The sequence below is a fragment of the Grammomys surdaster genome, unplaced genomic scaffold (assembly GCF_004785775.1).
Source record: "Grammomys surdaster isolate TR1022 unplaced genomic scaffold, NIH_TR_1.0 164, whole genome shotgun sequence".
Taxonomy (NCBI): Eukaryota; Metazoa; Chordata; class Mammalia; order Rodentia; family Muridae; genus Grammomys; species Grammomys surdaster.
Window position 1 is genome coordinate 1,859,791 of NW_021604612.1, and position 21,990 is coordinate 1,881,780.

Consider the following 21,990-nt stretch of genomic DNA (forward strand, 5'->3'; position numbering starts at 1 on the left):
TTTTCTAGAGGGCAAGCTGGGCCTGGGACTAAGGCTGGATCTGCCAAAGGTCAGCAGCCCAGAGGAGAGCTGTCCATCAGACACACCACAGGACACACCACGTCAGGGCTTCTACTTCTATTGCAATGAATAAAGTCTGCTGAAAAACTCCAGATAAACCTGGAACAGCACCAACTTTTGTTCACTTCTACAGGACGAGGACGGAGAAAAGAGATGAAAGCATTCACCACGAATAAACCACGAATAAACCACAAATAAACCACGAATAAACCATCTGCGACTGTTAGGATGTGAGAGCTGGGGACAGCTAAGGGGACCACCAAGGGGACAGCTAAGGATCTTTTTACCTCTCAGTCTGAACCACAGCTTCTGCATCTGTGTCTGATTGCTGCTCTCCAGACAAGGGTAGCCAACGGCAGTCGTGACCTGACCTGACCGCTCTTGGAATTATTTCAATCACTGCCATTTACTGGGACTAAGATTCCTCAAGTAAAATATTGAGAAACCACAATCTGAAAAACTCCATAGGAAGTTATCGTCAAAGAGCAGAGTGCACAATACCAAATCCTGGGCTGGAAGCAAGGGGGAGCTCCTAGGATGAAAGTTTACCTGCTGCCTGTTAGCGCCGACACTGTCTTAGCATGGAAAGTGCCCGTCACACTCCGCTACAGGCTGCTTAAAGAGTATGCCTTTAAAGGGAGAGCACCAGCCAGCTAATCCTGGAATACACGGTGAAGCAGCGACAAGAGGCCCCATCTCGGCAAAGTGGAAAGAGAGAGCCAATTCCCAAAAAGGTGTCCTGTGATCTCCACAGGTGACCCCTACAATAATAAGTAAAAAAATAGGGCTGGAGAGACGGCTCAGTGGTTAAGAGCACTAACTGCTCTTCCAGAGGTCCTGAGTTCAATTCCCAGCAATCACATGCTGGCTCATAACCATCTGTGATGGGATCTGATGCCCTCTTCTGATGTGTCTGAAGATAGTGACAGTGTGCTCATACACAGTAAATAAATAAATCTTTTAATTTTTTTTATTTTTTATTTTTTGGTTTTTCGAGACAGGGTTTCTCTGTGTAGCCCTGGCTGTCCTGGAACTCTGTAGACCAGGCTGGCCTTGAACTCCGAGATCTGTTTGCCTGTGCCTCAGGAATGCTGGGATTAAAGGCGTGCGCCACTGCCTGGCTGCTCCTCCATATTTTACTTTATTTTATTTATTAAAAGATTTATTTAGCCAGGCAGTGGTGGCGCATGCCTTTAATCCCAGCACTTGGGAGGCAGAGGCAGGCGGATTTCCAAGTTCGAGGCCAGCCTGGTCTACAGAGTGAGTTCCAGGACAGCCAGGGCTACACAGAGAAACCCTGTCTCGAAAAACCAAAAACCAAAAACCAAAAAAAAAAACCATGAAAAACCGAAAAACAAGAACAAAAATCAAAGCAAACAAACAAAAAGAGAGAGAGGCTAGACACGATGGCCCACTCCTGTAATCTAGCATCTGGGAGATGGAAGCAGGAGAATCTGGGTTCAAAGCTATAGGTAAATAATATAGATTGTAGACTCCACCCTCCAGATGCTGAGAGACATCACTTCAACCAAGTCAGCTCATAAGATGAACAGAAGATCCATGTTTACAACTCAACGGGCCTCAGTAATTCAAAAGCAGTTCTTACTGTAAAAGCTTATCCTCTCAGCTCTGTGAGGAGCTGGCTCTGCTGTACTGGCTACAGAATGTTTGTTGCCTGAGGTGTCCCTGCTGCCAGGTATCCACGATGCGGCCCTGCACTCACCACAGAAGTCCTACAGATGTCCAGCTCTGTGTGATTCTCTTCACAGGCCTTACATCAGCGCCCTACTGTCTATGTGGGGTGAGGCTGGCTGAGAGAGCCCTGCCAGGCTGGGAACTTCTCAGTTGGGCCACCACCCTGGAACTCTGCCTGTCACCTGCAGCTCCAGTGACACTGCCACTGTCACTAGCCCGTGGTTGAGCAACTATCCAAAGCTCTTCTGTTTAAAAAAGGGGGTGGGGTGGGGAGACTTGAAAGTCTACAATCTCCTGCCAGTTGGACTTGTCCTTATACAGGGGTGGAGGGTGGAGCCAGCACAGACAGGAAGCTGAGCCTGAGAAGCTCTGACACCTTCCAGCCTGTCAGCACACTCATGTGGAACCTCTAAGTGGAGGACAGTAGCCTCGGTGCGGCCAACACTTAAGATTGAAGGAAATTAGGAGACTTGGCCCAGAGCACTCTTCAACTGACAAAATGTTTGCTCTGCCAATGCAGGAGCAGCAACAGAAGATTTTTGTAAGGCAGAGGTCTGAATTACAGCTGATGTTGGAATTTCCCCAAACCTCAAATAAAAACAAAACTGGTAACGGACCAAAGCACCCCCAAATCCTATAGACAGAGGCACCCTACTTCTCTGACCTAACGGAGCAGGCCACTGACACACTGGCAACAGTGACGGCTGCCTTTCTGAGCAGCTGCTGATCACCAGAGACCCTCACCTCTATCCCAAGGACGGAAGGGGTAGGAACAGGCTGGGCCTCGGAGCGTTCTCAAAACACCAGCAAGGGCTCCCCTGCCCAACAGCCAAGACAGGCCAATGGAGAGAAACCAGGGTGGATGGCTGATCCCATTTGAGCAGGTAGGAAATGGGGGAGGACCCACTCCCCTGAAGGCCTCCCTCCTGCAGAGCATAGGAAAGAGAAAGGCCAAACAAAGCCAGGCCCCAAAAGCAAGGCAAGCCCCTGTGTTTCTGAACATCAACATACTCTGTGAGAGTGGTGAATCAAACCAAGCCATCTTCTGGAAACTACACACACACACACACACACACACACACACACACACACACACGAATTAAGTGTGAGCTCGCATGCACACACTCAGGCATGCACAAACACACTCCCACTCCCACAGTCAGAGAGGTGGACTGGAGATGGCTCAGCAGTTAAGAGCACTTGTTACCAGAGGACCCAAGTTCAATTCCCAGCACTCACACATTGGCTCACAACCTTTAACTCCCGTCCCAAAGGATCCAATGCTGTCTTCTGTCTCTGGGGCTCTTGCATGCACATGGTGCACAAAAACTCATGTGAGCATACAGACACATGGAAGCCACCTGTCGGCCTTAGCGTCTCAGGCTGAGAACAGGGCTCAGCTGGGCTAACAACACATGTGCTGTCTTCCTGCTGCCTGCCATTAGATGGGTGCTTTCTAAGCCCGCTCTCACCGGGAAGACCAGAACACTGTAGCACCGCTGCCTCCACACAGGCCCCGACGAGGTCACCGGCACTGCCGGGCCATGTTCACATCTACCCTCTGCACCCCTGGGAAGCAGGACACTCCCAGAGGAAAACAGGAGACAGGGGCACAACCTTAACTATGTTAAAGGGTTGCATTAGGAAGATTGAGAGTCACGGCTCTAGGTCCTTCCTAGATCACTAAGGACGGGCAGCAACACTGCGGTCACAATCACCCCTGTCACCCAGAAACATGTCGAGAGAATCTCCTGTGCAGTGTATGGATACAACACCTGTCAATAAAAAAAAAATCTACGGCCAACTGGAAAGTTCAGAGTAGAAGGTGGGGAATCCCTTAAGCAGAAAGGATTCTGGGATAGAGCCAAGCACTGAAGATTCATCCCTGGACATGAAGGAGGAAAGTTCACGAGAGCAGAGGTAGCCTGCCATGTGGTAGAGCTTAGATTAGAATAAACAGAGTGTTAAGTCATGAGCTAGGTGGAAGAACTAAGGTGTCTGTAAACATAACAAAGGCTCAGAGACATTATTTCTGAAAACAGGGATGCAGCTTGCAGTAAACACCCCACGATACCCGGGGGTAACAGAAACAGCCGATCCACAGACTGTCAGAGATGCCCAAGGCCCTCGAATGACTCACAGCAAGGAAGTGACCAAAGATCATCTCAGGTCTCACTGGAGAAGACAAGACAGGCTGAGCTTTGAGACAGGACATGTTCTAAACCAATCAGATGTGTTCAAGTCGATTGGCTCAAATACAGTGAAGGGAGAAAGCCTCACTTTCTGAGGATGAAGGGGTACTAAGTCATTACCTTGGAAACGGTAAATGGAAGACTCTGGTGCTGACTGCCCCTTCCTACTTGATCTGGACACCAAGCAGCTGAACAGATGGAGCAGTGCCTGTAAAATCTGGCTCAATCTAGAAAACAGAAAAGCAGGACCTCTGAGAGCCGCTCTGGGCGCCTTTACTGAGTCACCAGGTGTGGAGACCAAGCTCCGAGAACCGTGCACACCTACAGGACGGAACCGCATGAGCCTCGCTCCAGGGACTGGACCTACATTATCTTCAGGATCTGCACATGTGCAGGAAATTCAGGCCAGAGTCCTGTCCTGCTCCAGAAGGACACAGTCAGCCAAATCCAGACTGCTGAACAGCATGGGTCAGACAACCAGCGCTCTCCAACAGATGCCCGGGAAGGAACAGAGACAGACAGACAGACAGACAGACAGACTTGAGAGCTGCTGTGCTGTTTTTAAACTGCAGTGCCCACTGGTGTTTAGAGGCCCGTGTGAGCGAGCAGCAAGCATCCTGTAGAAGAGACAGGTGACTGAAGGGTGTGAGGGAGGGCGTGTGGGAGGCAGAGGAGGAAGACACCCAGCCCACTCCGTCCACCTACTGCTACACTCCTCAAACACTGGTGTTTCAAAATTGTTGTTGTTTTAAAGGGTAACAAGGTCAGGAAGGCTGGCAACAAGGGAACACATCAAACTTGCCTTTTCCACAGCAGCTGGGACTCTCAGCTGCAGGCCCTGGCAGCAGGTCTAACCTGTGCTCCTTCCCAGTGGCGAGCGTATCCGGTCATTAGTCATCAGTCTAGCAAGCACACACACAGAAGGACTCCTTACTGGCAGCACATTCAATACGCTTTCAGCTGCCAAAAGTCCACAGGGAAGTGGGAGACGTTTAAATTCATACAGTCCGGGAGCACATTTGTCTGTGTAAACCACTCGGCTAATGAAGTATCCTCAACAACGTTTTGGATCATAGACACAGAAAGAATCTAACAAACAAACAAAACAACAAAACAAGACTCCAGGAAAAGCAAGGGGAGGAGTGTGGTGCTCCGGGCCTGAGGTGAGACCGTGACTCTTGGGGTAATCTTTGGTACCTCAGGTCTACAGGAGCCCCCACCATGCTTCCGCCTAACCTCGCTAATGTATCTGGGAAAGTGCTGTCTTAGGGTCTCTACAACTGTGATAAACACCATAGCCAAAAGCAATCCGCGGAAGGAAGGACTTCCGATTTACAATTCCTCTGCACAGTTCATCACTGAGGGAAGGCAGGAGCTCACAGAGCCACAGAGGGTGCTGCTGACCGACTTCCTCCCCATGGCTTGCTCAGCCTGTGTCTTATGGAGCCCAGGACCACCAGCCCAGGGTGTCACTGCCCACAGTGAGCTGGGCTCTCACATCAATCATTATTTAAGAAAATGCCCACAGCCCAATCTAGTGGGAGCACTTTCTCAGGTGATGCTCCCTCTTCCTAAATGCCTCTAGCTTGGGTCAAGCTGACATCTGTCATGGTTTGAATATGCTTGGCTCAGGGAGTGGCACTATTTGAAGGTGTGGCCTTGTTGGAGTAGGCGTGTTACTATGGGTGTGGGCTTTAAGACCCTTGACTTAGCTGCCTGGAAGCCAGTCCTCAGCTCCTCCTGCACCATGCCTGCCTGGACCCTGCCATGCTCCTGCCTTGGTGATAATGGACTGAACCTCTGAGCCTATAAGCCAGCCCCAATTAAATGCTGTTCTTATAAGAGTTGCCTTGGTCTTGGTGTCTGCGCACAGCAGTAAAACCCTAACTGAGACAACATCCAGCTAGCCAGCACATGCTGAGAACTGATCCAGGTCACTAGTCTTACTTAGAAAGTTCACACTCAGGAACACTATCCTGAAAGGTGCCCTGAGACAGAACTGGAGGCTGAAGCAGGAGGAACAGCAGAGTCTAGGAGCACCAGCATGGACTACCTAGCGAGAAAGCTCTTTCTCAAAACACATTTTCTGGTGCTGCAGAGATGGCTCAGTGGTTAAGAAAATTGGCCACTCTTAGGAAGAACCTGGGTTCAATTCCCAGCACCCACACGGAGGCTCACAACCATTTAACTCCAGCCCCATGCACGCTGTCCTCTTCTGGCCAGCGCAGGTCCCGTGTTTACAGCGGGCACAGACACACATGAACGCACACGGCTAAAACACCCGAAATGGAAAATAAAGGCTCCTCCTTTATTTATAAAGGAGCAGAAGAAAACACCTTCCAGCAAAAGCTTGGGACCCGCCCGGCTCCACCCCCACCATCCTCATCCCCACCGTACCCCAAATCATCTCCACAGTGGGTGACAACACTTGCTGCACAGTGGAAGACAACAGTCGTTCCATCTTTTTTGGTAGGAGGTACACAGTCAATGTCATTCATAAAATTATTAGAAAACCATCTTACTTGCATCCAAATTTTCCCTGTATCAAGTGTTGGTGAGCAGGCCCCCTCTCAGAAAAGAAAAACAAGAAATAGTACAACTCGCTAATACAAGGGCCTGTAAATGGCTCACCTCTCACAAAGCTGCATGGTATAATCCAATGAAGCCAACACTGCTGGGATTCCTACTGCTTAGCCGTGTGTGTGTGTGTGTGTGTGTGTGTGTACACACGGCACTGAGAGCAGGAAGCGGGTCCCAGTGGTTTGTGTCACACCACACCCTGGGGACTTACCATAACAGTGCAGTCCTCTGATCCGCTGGCAATGACCTGATCGTTATGTGGACACCAGTCTATGTCCAGCACTGGTCCTGTGTGGCCACACACCGTAGGGTAGGATTTATCAATTCGCCCCGTCTGAAAAAAGAGACAAACAGATCATGTGACACGGTGATCACAAGGTGATTAGTAAACTGTGTTTGAAATCTGAGTCAAACATGGGAATCCTCAGAGAGAGGGCTGTGTTAGCCTGACAAGCCCACATGCTCTTCATCTGAGACATGGGATCGAACCCAGGCCCCACTGCTTAGAGGTTAGCTCAAGGAAGGCCAATGGCTCGCACAGCTCACCAACTGCAGGATAGGTGGCAGCGATCCCCGTCTCCCAGGTTTTATGGTGAGAATCCAACAAGAGAACATGTGTAGGGAAATCCAAAGGCCCTATTACAGCGATCCGGGTAAGTACAGAGAGAGGACACACGGCACCTCGGCCAGAACGAGGACTCAGTAAAACCATCCCTCTCAGTTCTTCTAGCACAGCGACTACATTTCCCCAGCACTAAGTCACCGACACATCGCATCTGTGAATGTCTACTGACATGAGTGCGAGCCTCGCTGTGGAGGACGGCACCTATGCTGACCAAGGAGTGGAGCTGAGGGGCCAGTGACAGTGTGTGCTGTCCCAGTGCAGGCAAGGGTCTCTGCTAAGACGGAGTCATGCTGAGGCCTAGAGTCCCCTACCCAGGGGCCTACGGTCCAGGCATCTTCAGAGACTACCGTCTCCAGGCAAAAGGCATTAAATACAGGGCCGAGGACCTGGCTCGGTGGGAGACTGCTCATCTAGCACACATAAGACCTTGGGCATGCATTATTGCAAACAAACAAACAACAAAAGGGAAGAAAGAAAAACAGGGCACACCGGTTGACAGCACGTCATGAAAGATTCTGGTGAAGTGCAGCTCTCAGACCCACGACTGTCCGGGCCAGAGTGATGTATCTGCCGTTTCCCACCTGTGGGCTCTCAGCCACCTTACTCAAGCTGTTGAACCTGATGTGACAACCAAGGGCCAGTGTGTGTCCGTGTCCCAGCACAGGAAGCACTTCAGAAGTCAGCCAACCCTGGGATTCCCCCTCCTGCATCTTCACTGGGACCCATGCTATCCCAATGTGGGCAGAGGTCCCTGTGCACGCGAATAAGCACTAGGAGCCTGGGAATGTTAGACACACCAGCCTGTTCCTTCAAAGGACCTTCTCACACGGCTGGGAGCTGACGTGGTTAACCTGCTGGCCCTTGCCCCATCCTCCACTCAACCACTATCATGAGTTTGTCGATCTATAGGATCTATCTATATGGAACGTGTCACATGTGGCCAACCTATAGAACTCACTGTCATGGGAGATGTCACATACAGTTTACAGAGTCCCGACATGGCCACATCTTCATCTTTATTGTGTACACAGGATTGAGCTAACTGTCCCCAGAGAGCTCACCAGCTTATGCTTGAATATGCCTATAATAAACTCCTCGGGGGTCAGACTCCTGAAGTCTGAGCCGCCACCAGCTACTCAGTCACAGCTGAACCAGACGGTGGCCTCTTGCTCTTGGATCGATACCCTACCGGCTGTGGGGGTCAGAGACACCCCCCCCCCTTCCACACACACCGTCATCTCTCCTTAAAGGAGGAGCATCTAGCACACACTCCGCCCAGCTGGGCTCAGCCACAGGAGGCAGCTGTTATCTGACTTTACTCCTGGTTATATTCCACTGTGTAAGCTGTTGCAGGTGGGCGCATGGGTGTTCTGTATGACACTCTAGAAACCTCTAACGCCCATCTCACTATAGTTTTAAAGTCATCGTTTTGAATGTGTGATACTCCATAGCCTAAAACCTCCTCAGACAGGAAAACCAGAGTGCCATCTGGCTCCCATGTCAATAGACAATCCCAGAACAGACAACGGAGAATGTGGCCAAGAATTTTTCAGGTTTCATCAGAGGCCTAAGAATCTTTAGACTCAACAGGCATAAATCTCACATAGCATTAACCCAATACTATCGCACGTGTACGTGTACACACACACACCACACACACACACACACACACACCCCTCAAAAGCAGTCAATGAAAAGGCAGAGAATGCCTATGGACAGGGTACTCAGACGGATTCTATTATCATTCAACAGTGATCCTTTTAAAAAAGCAAACAACAAAAAAGGACATTGTCAATAAAAATAATACTACAAATGTATCTTTGTTTTAAAGAATAAATAACAAAAAGAAAACACCATACTCAAAATGATGTGAATCACCAGTGTAAGACAGCAGTAATGATGGCTAATGGGTACGGATCAAAGGAAGGCAGAAATGAAATATTATACAGCAATAACAGAAATAGGAGAGTGAAATCAGACAGGTCAGGAGATCAAAGAAGGAACAAATGCACATAAGAACACAAAGACAGACACAAGGAAGAACAGGCTGGAGTCCAGGAGCAACATCAGAGAGCCATCTGAAAACTCCAGATGGAACAATCCTAGGTACAAAAACGTAGCCTGTCGAAACTTAATTTAAAGAAAACAAAAAACAAAAAAGCCTTGAAATACCACTGGAAAATGAGTTCCAGGCCATCCTGGCAAAAAAGATGGCCTGAACCAACTTTCCAAAGAACAGAGCCAGGAACAGCACTGAGATCAACTCAGAGGGACCTGAGGCGGGAGAGCAGGCAAGCATTCACTCACATCATGCAGGTCACTAACCACTGGGCTGGAGAGATGGCTCAACAGTCAGAACTAGCTGACTTTCCAGAGGACCCAAGCGTGTTCCCCAACACTGAAGTGCCATCTTACAACCATTTGCAACTTCAGATCCAGGGGCTCTAGTGTTCTCTTCTGGTCTCAGAGGATGCCAGGCAGGCACATAAGCAGGCAAAACGCTCATAACAATAAATAAACATATTAACATTGGAAGGAAGGAAGCCAGTCAGCCAGCCCAGCTTGAGTTGTTTTGAAATACAGTGAAATACAGTGCCTGTGATCCCAGCACTGAAGAAAATGAGTGAGAGGCTTGTGAGCTGAGACCAGCCTGGGCTACAAAGAGACCCTGTCTCAAAACAAAAGAACAAATACACTCACACAGGCCAACGAAAGAGACAAGTCTGAAAGCAGACAAGACAATAGCAGCAGGGCCATCGAGTCAGCACAGCCAGCCAGAACATCGGCAGATGACAGGCGGCTCACACGGGGAAACCTGGGAACCAGCAGATGCGAGAAGCTATTCCGGCTCACTGGTAACCAGACAACTGCAGTTGAGAGGGCAGGGCTGTGCAGTGGTTAAGGCCCTGCTGCTCCTCCACAGGCTTGTGTTCAGGTCCCAGCACCACGGTGGGCAGCTCACAACCATCTGTTACTCCAGCTCCGGGAAGCCCACACTCTCTGGCCTCCATGGGCACCTGCGTGTGCACACCAACACACCCAAAATCAATTAAAGAGGACGAGGAAGCACGTGACAGGAACCAGGTGACATCCACTACAAACAGCATACACAGACCGCTGTCGTGGTCACAGTTCCTCCTGTGAGTTACAGGACAGGTACAGTGGCACCTCCTAAATGACCTTGGTAAGGGAATCGAACGGTCCTGCTCTTCCCATATGAGGAAGGCTCCCTGCAGCACAGCAAGCAGTGGCAGAAGGAAGGACCAGTCTGCTATCCTCCAGCATGGGAACAAACATTTACATGCACTCTCCATACCACAGGCCTACAAATGGAGGCACGTGTTCACAGACAGTGTCGGGGCTGCTGGCGCTGCTGGGGTTGCCATGGACTGAAAGGACCACCGTCTAGAACAGAAACACTGGAGCAGGTCTGAGAAGACAAGCCTCTGTGAGGAAGGAGGGGCAGCAGGCCAGCCACAGCTGCTGTACTCGTCTTTCAAGGGGGATGAAACCAGTACGGCAGATACTAATGTCTGTCCAACCTTGGGGGTAAGAACATGAGTATCTCACTTTATCTGATGCTTCCTATTAAAAAAAAAATAGGAAAATTCAAACATATCAATGCACTGTTATGAATTCTACATTAAGCCTTTAAACTGCACTATCTGTGCGTGTGCATGCAGAATGAATCACAGCAGCCCAGGTGGGTAGAAGTCAGAGGACAATTTTTGTGAGTCGGGTCTCTCTTTTCACCATGTGGGTATCTCAAGGACAGAACCTGGTGGTCAGACATGGTGGCAGAAGCCTCCATCCACTGAGCCACCTCACCAGTCACCACTGATATTTTTTTCTCCCGCTACAGTTTTTCTGCTGAATTGTCTCGTTGCAGGCTTCTGTATCCCGGAGCCTCATCTCAGCAAGCCCCGCTTGGCATTGTGACAGGAACTATAGCACTGAACCTGACCTGCCCAGAACTACAGGAGGTCTGGGCTTAGTGGGGCCACTGATGAGAGCCAGACAAGTCAAAACTGAACCTGGAGTACCAAGCCTAGTTAACTAGCTTAACTACACACGAGAAGTTTCTCTAATCACCCCAGCTTACACAGTGCCGGCTACAAGTTAATAGGTGGGTGTCCACACATACTCTTTAACCCGGTAAGAACTCTGAGAATAAGCAGAATTTCTGCCATTCCCATCTGAGGCACAGCAAGCCTGCAGCAGCAGCAGAGCTCAGGATGTATCCCCAGGATCCTGCCTGCTGCTGAAGGACAGCTTGCATACGCCCTTTCTACTAGAACCCAAGACAATATGCAGAGCTCAAACACGTCAGCACACTGTTACGAATTTTACACAGTGGTACTGCACACCTTGAATCCCAGCACCTGGGAGGCACAGGTAAGTGGCTATCTGTGAGTTCAAGGCTGGCCTGTCTGTAAAGCAAGTTATAAGCAAGTCAACAATATAATACAAGCAACAGAACAAACCACAACAAGTTATGATAACTAATGCTTTCAGGGTGTGGACAAGACCACTGATCATACGAAAACTTAATTATTCAGAAATAAACGGAGGCACAGTACCCAAGAGGCAGCTATCTGAAACGTCACTGGCCATCAATACTTGGTTTGGATAGGGAAAAAACTTCCCACCAGGGCACGGGCTGTGCACAGAGCACAGCAGTAGCCTGCGATCGCTGGCAGCCGGCCATCAGAAACAGAGTTAACAACACCGGATACTCTGCAAGCAGCTGCTTCCTCTGGCTGTGATGTCACCATAAATCCTTCCAACAGACATAGCGGCCGTCACACCGCAGCACCGCTGGTTACACAGCGAGGCAGGCACGGGCAGGGGAGGGATGGCCGGTCTAAGTGCACGCCGAATGGGACGGCAGTTCTCTTGTTCTCACGGTTTATAACCTCCAGGTACCTTCTTGCCCATAACAAAATCAAATTACACTAAAGTACAAGGAGATTTTTTACCAAAGGGTACGCACCAGTAAGACGTGACGAGGCCCGGCGAGAGGGCTCGGAGGGGAAAGGTACCTGATGCCAAGCCCGGGGACCTGAGTTCAATCCCACCAACACCTGCAGCAAGTTACCTTCCGACCTCCATGTGTGCACTTAGTACCCTCCGCAACTGGCAGACAAAACAGTGTATCGTGTGGCACTCTGGTCACCGTGACAATGGACTAATGTGTAAGGACAAGCAGACATCACCAGGGGGACACGGGGAACTCGGGGCACACAGTCCCCACGCACCCCAAGACATGTATTCACTTGCCATCCCGGACACTGAGGACTGTGTCTACTCTGAGGGTCTGTTACACACCCCACGACACCGCAGCTCACCTCAGCAGCACGTGTAAACAACAGCAAGGCCAGAAGGCTTACAAATTTAAAGCCGGTTTTCTGGTCTGTTTTTCTGACTAAAGAGTGACATTTTAAGGACTTCTCTCCAATTTTCGTGTTCTATCTATATATAATAATTTCATTTTACTAATGCTGCTGCTTCATTAAGGGTCAGTCACCTCAACCGCACCATCTAGACAGAGTATCCCCAATTTTCTTTCTGAAATTTTATTTATTATTAGTGTGTAAGGTGTGCTTGCACGTGGGTGGGTGTGCATGGCATGGAGGTCACAGAGAGGTCACAGAGCCGGGGGTCTAGAGACTGATCAGCCAGGCTTGCACAGTCAGCACGTTCACCTGCCGCTGCGTTGGCCTGGATGTCACTGGTTTGGTTTTGCTTTATTTGCTTGTGTCTCACTGCTTAGCTGGCTGGTCTGGATCCTGGGTGTGTGTACTGTGTCACCTAGCAGCTGCCCTTTTCTAGGATGGAAACTAAAGCCGTTTGTGTTCTGAGCCTTCAATAAGGTTTTAATTCACTCGCACAGCACACTATGCCTCTCTGAACACAAACCCAAGTGGTTGAGATTACCGGGACTTAACTCGGTAACTGTCAAACCATCACCAAGATTCCAGAGGCTGCTCCAGGCCCTGGTTCATCAACTCGTGGGGCAGTGGTGAAATGGGTCAGGACCCTGGCACACTCTCATTAGTACCTGACAGATCTAGTGGCCTGCTCTGAGCCAAGCAACATGAACCCAAGGGAAAATTCAGCCTCTGAGGCAAGCAGACAGCTGGCACAAGGCAGAGGTGTAAGGGCACAGTTTCCACGTGGCTGGCCCAGGCTGACGGTGACAGCTCTGAGTGAGTGTCCCAGCCAACAAGCCCCAGCATAGCAGTAAAGCTGATGCCAGCACTGCCAAGTGCTTTGGGTCTGGGGGAAGACCAAAACTCAGTAGTGCCTGTGGAGACAGCGAGCCCCCTCCTCTTAGCAAAACCCAGTCAGTGAGAGAGCATTTCCTGTCCCAGGCTTGGGAGGGTGTTAGAGAGTGAAAAGTCAACAGGATGGAAACGTCAGTAGTCATACAGCCTTTTCTATTGGCTCTAAAAGAGGACCATTCTAACTGAGCTGTGGAAAGGCATTCCTCTCTAAGAACTTAAAATACAGCCTAAGTCTCTAGTTACAATGTATTTCCATCAACTCCAAGAGAAAACCATGGCGGCTTCCTCTGTGTCTAAGCCTGTGCTGCGCCTGCCTCACACCTCCCTCTTAGAGGGCCCATGCTTTGTGCGCTAAGGGTACATTGCAATCAAACTGTAGTGTACACAGTACACACAACACAGGCATTACCACAGAGGAATTCCACCCTGTGAAGAGGGACCTGGGTGTTCTCACCCTCCTGGACCCTCAAGGCCTGTAATGTGTGCTGTGTGGTTTATACAAGATCATACAGAATAAGAGTGTTCCTCGCACCACGTGTGTTCCCCTGTCAGTCAATTAGGCACAACGGAACTGGTGCTAGGAAGGACCAATGAGCAGAGGCTGGCCCCTTCCAGTGTAGAAACATGTAACATGTTAATGGTCTCACAAGTTCCTGTCTAGAGCCAGCAAGTGACTCCAGTGACAAGCAGCACACGTCCTCAGACTCAAACACTCCCCCGAGATGCTGAGACAGCTGCACACTTCATCCTAGCTTCCATCCTGCAATCCGCCACGGAGCCCACTCCCTTTACCGCCGTCTCCTAGGAATCTGGGCAGCTGCCTTCCTTCTCTGTCCCTTTCCAACTCCTCAGCTGTGCCTCTGTGCCTCTGGCCTAAACCAGGTATGACCAGGCACGTGGAAGGGTCCAGAGCACCGAAGGGCTCACATCACATGACTCCCTGATGAGGGACAAGCAGCCCAGATGTTTGCTTTGTAAGGAAAAAATGAGGAGCAAACCCACTGAATGTGCTCCATGTCACCAACAGTTCATCTCTGGCTTTGGGGGAATAAACTGAGGGCTCGTGAACTCCAGCACGGAGAATGGAGTCAAGCCTGTGCTTGGAAGCAGAGGAAAGTTCCAGCCAAGCATAAGGGCTCCATTCACACGCGCCGGGTTCAAAGGAGTCAGGGAAGGGCATCTATGAAGCCACTTCTTTTTCTCCAGCTTCCTTTTCCTGTGACAGGATTATTTACGTAGGACATGTTCTGTTGGGATCTGTGGGCCTCAGCTGCTCCACGGGGAGGAGCCGTGGTGACGGCAGAGGACAGGGATGGCCTCAGCTACAGAGATGCACACCATGTGTGACTTGCTGACGAGACACATGGAGGGAGCTCTGCCGTAAGGGAACAGGAGCGGCAGCCTCGAGGACTGGGGTGCTCTGGGACAAGGTAAGCCAGCAGCTAAGGCTGCAGGGAGGTGTGGCCTTGGGGGAAAACAGCGTGAAGTGATGCCTCAGGCACACAGGCACATCATAGGCATCCCCAGAGCTGGGCTCACCAACTTCCCTTTTCTTTCCTTTGTCTAGGGCGCAGGGTTTCTTCTCTGTGTAGCCCAGGCTGTCCTGGAACTCAAAGATCCGCCTGCCTCAGCCTCACGAGTGCTGGGATTAAAGTGTGTGCCACCAAGCCTATTCTTTATCATAACTTTTAAGTTTATTATGATGCGTGCATGTGCGTGCATGTATGTGTGTATGGTGGGGGCCACGTGCATGCTGCATCACACACGTGGACGTTAGAGGGCAAGTCTGTGTTACTTCTTCTTTCTTCTTTACACACATTCCAGGATTAAACTCGGATCACCAGGCTTGGGCAGCAATCACCTCTGCCCGCTGAGCCGTCTTGCCGGCCCGAGTGGTGGACCTAATGGATTTAACACAGAGCAGACGTAAAGCCCGCCGAGAACCCGGGAAGGTAACCTGTTTACCTGACGGGGAGAAAGTGAAAGGTAACATGTGCTCACTCAGGTACACCACGCTGGGACTGTAGGTCAGTGGTACGGCCCTGGACACACACAGACAAGTCCTAAATTCAATCCCTCCAGCAACAGAACAATGAAAGCCCCACACTGAACCTGCCCTCCCCATCAGCCTTTGGCCCCCATCCAGAAGAGTTCTTTCTTGTGTTTCCTTAAAAACCAGCATCACTCTGCTTTCAAAAAATACAAAATAGCAACCTAAAAATATATATTTCCTTTTTGGGTGTAGGGATTTAGTTTATTAAGACCGGGTCTCTCTACATAGCCTTGGCTGGCTGGAACTCACTATTTAGACCAGGCTGGCCTGAAACTCAGAGATCTGCTTACCCCTGCCCCTAAATGCTGAGATTAAAGATGTATGCCAACTCTAACCCTAACCCTAAGGCTGGCTAGGTTCTTCAATGAGTTGCAAGAAGAACTTAGAAATGAAAACTCAGTCCTGATCACCATGATTCCTTGTGAGACTCGTGAGCTGAGAACAAAGATCACGAGCCCACGATGCAGGAGAACAGTCAGAACCAACATGTCAGCTTCAAAGTCACCAGCACAAGAAGTCTGGATCTAAGTGGGGGACAGAGGGAGTGTCCCCATCGTTAAGAGAATGGACGTTTGTCTAGTCCATTCTCGTTAGCAGGGGGAGACGCAGCCTCTGGACAGGACCAGAGTACAGACCCAACTCCTTCTGTGTCCCTTATGCCGGACAGACTCAGATACTGCAGCGGACGACCCTCAGCCCTCCCTCTAGCTCAGCCTTCCCTGAGCTCTGCACCCAAACAGAGACCGGAGCTGGCAAGAGCAGCTTGCTGCATGTCTGGATGACGTTGCAAAAGCGTGCTCAAACCACACTGGGTGGACGTTAGGAGCCATCCACATGTGCTGAGAACCCCTTCTCGACCTGATGACGGGTGGCTTGGCGTGCCCAGCAGGGGCTCTCCGTCTCTAGAAGCCCAGGAAAGAGTTAAACCCTCTGCACTTGACTAGGTGGCTTCTCACCACACATGTCCAGATCCCACCATCCTCTAAGCAGCTGTGCAGCCAATCAAAGCGGAGGAAGGAAATTACCCTGGCCAGCTGTCAGCCACCGCGCACTGATGGCCATATATGGTAAAAAGCACTGTCAGAGCTTGTCAGGCCGGCAGGCCGGCTCCCGGGCCATGGCAGTGAGAGCGAGCGGGCAGCAGCAGAAGCTGGATGAGGCGAGGGGTGCACAAAGGACAGGCTGCCTGCTGCTCATCTCTGGAGGAGTGGGGGAGGGGGGGACACATCATCTGCTGGGCATGCTCTCGGTGAGTCACAGCCCCGGGGCACACTGTGAGGTTCCTCTGCCAGCACGCTGTGCTTCATTGTTAGCTGGGGGGCGAGGGAGGGAGCGGCCCTCCTCCTTGTTCCCTCCAGTGAGGCTGGAGAACATGGGCACTGAGAGAAATGAAAGGGCCCTTCTGTGGCACTTCATGTGGTAATGAGGCCACGCAGCACTCGTGTGGCTGGCAGCTCAGGACACAATTTACAAGTCATTGTTCTGCACCTGGCGCCCTCCCTCTGAATCCCAGACCATCCCCCAGCCGTTCAAGACCCACGCACTTCAGAATTAAGGTGCTAAAGGCTTCAGACAGAAGCTGTTTCAGTAAGCAGTGAACTGGCAGGTCACAACACACCAAGAAATGGCAGGGAATAAAACCTCCAATGGCTAGGCAGTGTCAAACAGCCACCTCTCCACAGTGGCCCATCAGCACAGCTCTGCAGAAATAAAACCGCCTGTCAGCGTGTGCATTCAGCAACACAGCAATGCAGCCAATGCAAATCTGGCAGGTGCAAGCACAGTGAGCACACACAGCGCCCCAAGAACCCACGCTTCTCCTGCGAATCCGCCTGTGAATGGAGGACCTCGTCAGGACAGCAGCCGGCATGGAAGGCCCTCGGAGGACAGCTGCTCAGATCTCATCACTACCACAAGGCACAGTACACACGGAGACTGGAAGACTAGCACCACTGTGGGCCTGTGGGCCTGCGACACGAAAGCCAAGCTATTGCCTTGTTGAGCTTTCCTTCCAGGCAGAGTACAAAGGACGTTCAACTGGATTCCAAGTCCCTAAGGGCCCCCAACCTTCACATCGTGGAGAGAAATTAACAACAACTTACACCGGGAAGTCACAGGAAGATTTAGACACGGAAGGTCGAAAAAACACACCTGCAGCCCGGGACAGTCACTCCATCCCAAACTCGAGTTCTGAAGAATGGGAGAGGCAGCAGATGCACCAAGCTCAAAGGTGACAGTTCAGGAAGGACAGTCTCCAGACACAACTGGATGGACAGACTATGGAGTCTTACTTTTGTCTAACTGGAGCTGCTGCCCCCTCCTGAGGTGGCTAAGGGACATCCTGGCTAATGGAGTTGTCACAGGGCCTGAGCGCTTGTTCTGCTTCTTCACTTGCTCTCAAGGAAAATGTCCACTTTATACAATTCATACTGGAAATGAAGAAAGAGGAGGAGGAGGAGGAGAAGGAGACTCACAACAAATGTGTGATTTCTCTACCATAAAAGCTCCTTTCAACCACTCCTGACTTCCATGTTGGTTCACATGATATACAGATGACCAGATCCATGCCTCCAGCATACCGTTTCCCACACACCAGAGAAGCCAACCTACACTTTGAAGTACCAACCAGGCTGGAAGAGGATGTGGCCACCGCCCTTGCCCTTCTGGGGCAGAACACCTCCCCTTCTCAGACTGTATTCCCTCTAGCTCCTGGATGTGAACTCACAGAACCTGAAAGCAAACGATCTCCTTGTGAAGTCTTCTAGCCTCGGGTGGGATTCATCCCCCAGGGCCTGAATGCTTGATGCAGTCACAGGCTCAGCACTGGGCAGACCCAGGGCAGCTGCTAGACGAATGTTCCCCTCCAGCCCACAGGAAGCTGGCCAAGCAATGACCCTTCAGCCACTGGCAGCTGAGGTGGCACTCTGCCACTTGGTCCTGTGCTCTGAGCCTGTGTGAACTGTAAAATGCTACCTATGAGTGTACAACCAACAGACAAAGACAGAGCAGTGCTATCTAAGGACCTGCACACACACCCATCCTCGGGGTTAGGACCTGCACACACCCATCCTCAGGGTTAGGACCTGCACACACACCCATCCTCAGGGTTAGGACCTGCACACACACCCATCCTCAGGGTTAGGACCTGCACACACCCATCCTCAGGGTTAGGACCTGCACACACACCCATCCTCAGGGTTAGGACCTGCACACACCCATCCTCAGGGTTAGGACCCACACACACACATCCTCAGGGCTGCCCAGACCCTTCTCGTTGGCAGTCACCAATGTCATGCAGAAACCAGGCTGATCCAAGTGTTCTGATTCCTGGACAGTAACAATCAAGTCTGATGCTGTACGTTATAGCCAGCTGGGGACTGTCCACAGAGACTTGAGTTGTTCCCATGAAGAAAGAAGTGACTGGCATCCTCGGGGGCGCCTCAAATAGCAATTTCTGGTTTCTTTGGAGACATGTGATGTTTTGCTGAAGCAGACACAGGTGAGAGGATGTTGTGCTGAAGCAGACATGTGATGTTTAGGAAGAATATAAACACAACTCCACGCACAGTGAGGAGGCGCTTGCAATGGTTTGCCCTGCACCTCGTTGCTGATCTTCGTATGTTTTGGCTTCATGAAGAGTAACTCGCCAAAGAGCTCTCAGGATGTTCTGGCAGCTTCTGGTGGCTTCCTTGGACTCGTGCTGACTTGGCAGAGCCTTCCGGTTTCCTCTGATCCAGCTGCTGCTCCTGATCTGTTTTGGGGTCTGCAGATTAGACTGGACTGCTACTACTGACTCGTGGTTGATGTTTTGGACTGGACTGCTGATATCATGACACTGAAGAGGGGGCTCTCCCTCCCTCTGTGGATCTACAAAGGTCCACAAAGCCTGTTTCCTAACTTTTCCTTCCCCCTGCCTCTGGTAGGTGGGCTAGAAGGGAGGTTCAAGTGTCTAAGAGCCCTAATTAAAGCAGGTTTTGAAAACTCTAAGCCTACAGGTACCACATGGCCCTGACGCACATGAATGGTGTTACGAGAAGAGTTCTCGGGGAGCACCACGGGGCGCAGGGACATCTTCCTACCTGAGATGACGTGCTGTCTGGTGTGAAGAGCAGCACTAATGCGTGTGCGCACCTGAACAAAGACAAACAGCATACAGAGCGACAAGCACATACTGAAGAGCCTGCTCGCTGCGTTGAGCAGACAGAAGATGCCCCCCATCACCGCCAGCCCCAGCAGCTCGAGGACAAGGGATGAGGCATGTCACTGGAAAGACCAGTGGGACCAGGTCCATGTGGTCACAGTTCAGGCCAAGAAGCTCAGCTCCCTAGAAGCTAAGTGAGACCTCCTGAAAGGTAAGTGAATGGCGGCTGACTTTGTGGTAAGCCTGGAAGTTACAGACAGGCTGGATGTACACACAGAACAACTTGCATGAATTTTGAAGCTTACTGGGTGAAATTCAGCCAGAGTGCTGAATTTTAGTGACAACTTCTACAGTAAGCTGGCAGCCACGATGCTCAAGTACACCCGCAGGACTGGTGTGCACAACCAGAGCTGGGGTCGAAGGTCAGAACCATGAATGTAAGAGTCCATCCAGAGATGTGCGGCTGCACGGCTGATGGCCACACACCTGCCTGGGCTGTGGGAACACACGTAGGCTCAGGAGATGGTGGAAGGAGAGGAAGAGGATGAAAGGAAAGACCACTTTGTTAATGCAGAGTTAGCTTGTTCTTTACCAACCACAACGCGGCCTTGCCCTGAGCTACAGCTCGTGATTCCCAGATCTACATGGCGTTTCTGAACTGTTTAACTATGACATCTCGCACGTTCTACGGCAGGAGAATCCTCCTGTAGCACAATAATGCTGCAAGTCCCTCTGCCTTCAGAGAAGCCCTGCTTCAGGAGACTTTGCCCAGTGAACCGGGACCTGTTCAATGTAGCAGTGAAAAGCCCCGACCCCACCCAGGGCCAACTTGACAGGGGCAGCTTTACACGAGACTGAGGGCTAACTTCTGAGAAGAATCAAATCAACACGCCTTTGAGTATTTGCTTTCTACCTTGTGGATAGACCCAGGGTGAGACAGAGGTTAGCACCTGGGGTGTGGTCTTCCACACACGGCCCGGGTCAGGCTGCACGGTGAAACTGATGCAGCCTTCTGGGACACATGAATACACTTGAAGCATTCAGCAGGTCAAGGGTGGAAACTGTTCTCAACAATTTATGAAACATTTCCTGATTGTCTATAGGCACAGCAGGGGCAACCGCAGGGGCAGAGTGACACCAGAGGAAGACGATCCGGGAGGAAGCAGCCCCACACTGCAGCAAGGAGCAGAGAGGGGCACCGCCAGCGGCTAGTTCCAGCCCTCTGAAGGTCAGAGAACATGCAGCCTCCTGGAAGGACTCCCGTGAGGCCTCCAACGGCTTCTGTGCCCTGACTCATGCTGGGGCAGGAATGGCAGGTGGGTTCCTTCTTACACAGAAAAGGGGCGAGGAGACATGGGTTCTAGGTAAGTGCTCTGGGGCCAATGGGTTACCGTGGAGTAAGACAAGAACAGAGATGAAACCTCAGGGCTCAGTCTGTGCGCGACAGACAGCTTAGTCTTAGGAGGGACTCGCTGAGTGATGCGTGAAGGGCACATCATCTTCCCGTCCCCTCTGGAGGGAGGACTTAGTATGTCCGTGTCTGCAGATTTTTTCAACACCTCTGCTGTCCCCTGAGAGTCACAGGAAGGCTGAAGGTGCCTGCCTGTTCAGTGGTGGTTTCAGCACAGATGCTGGCTGGTGCCAGTGTGTGTGCGGCTACACTTGCTGGCTGGTGCCTGGGCGTGCAACTACACTCACGGTATGCTTCGCTCTGACCTAGAATATAATCTTTGGGTTGTGTTTGGTTTATTTTTATTGTTTGTTTGTTTTTGTTTTTCAGATAGGGTCTCATCACAGATCTCAGGCTGGCCTCAGACTCAGATCCTCCTGCCTCAGTCTCTGGAATCCCAAATGACAAGCTCCTAGAGTGGGTGGTATTAAATCCAGAGGACGGCAGGAACTCACGGGAGACATGCATCCTCTTACGAAGTGCAGCGGGAAATGAACTGTGTGGTGTCTACTACAGTGCCATGTGTCCCTGTGGGACCTCAGCATCCTCTGTTGTGTGAAGCCATCATGGCATGGGTGACCCCTCCAGGCCACCTCCTCCCTGCTGTACTGTAAAGACAGTGGAGCTGAGAGTCTGTTCTCTTCCAGAACAGGACAGGCATTCGGCTGCGTGTTCATCCCTGGTGTTGGTAGCTGCCACCGATGCTGACAGGTGATGCCCATGAGGTACTGCCAGGGTTGGGCTCACAGCTTCTGCTCTGGAGAAGCAGATGAAGAACTAGGAGGAGGATTCTTGTTACAGACTAGCTTACTGGAGAGTCGGCATTCTGAAGACCTGGAGTATGTGACCTAAGCCTGTGGGAACGGAATGTTTGCTGCGTACAAATAATGAATTTTTTTTCTTTTAG

The 21,990-nt window shown here is 51.0% G+C and overlaps 1 protein-coding gene across 2 annotated transcripts in view; it reads right to left on the reverse strand.

Annotated features, from left to right (window-relative positions):
• Coro1c (coronin 1C) overlaps nt 1-21,990 on the reverse strand; it is a 67,876-nt gene that overhangs the window by 14,024 nt on the left and 31,862 nt on the right. For both annotated transcript variants that reach the window (XM_028765425.1, XM_028765426.1), the window contains exon 3: nt 6,739-6,861. In XM_028765425.1, coding sequence (XP_028621258.1) covers nt 6,739-6,861 — 123 coding nt within the window. The remainder of the gene's footprint in view (nt 1-6,738; nt 6,862-21,990) is intronic.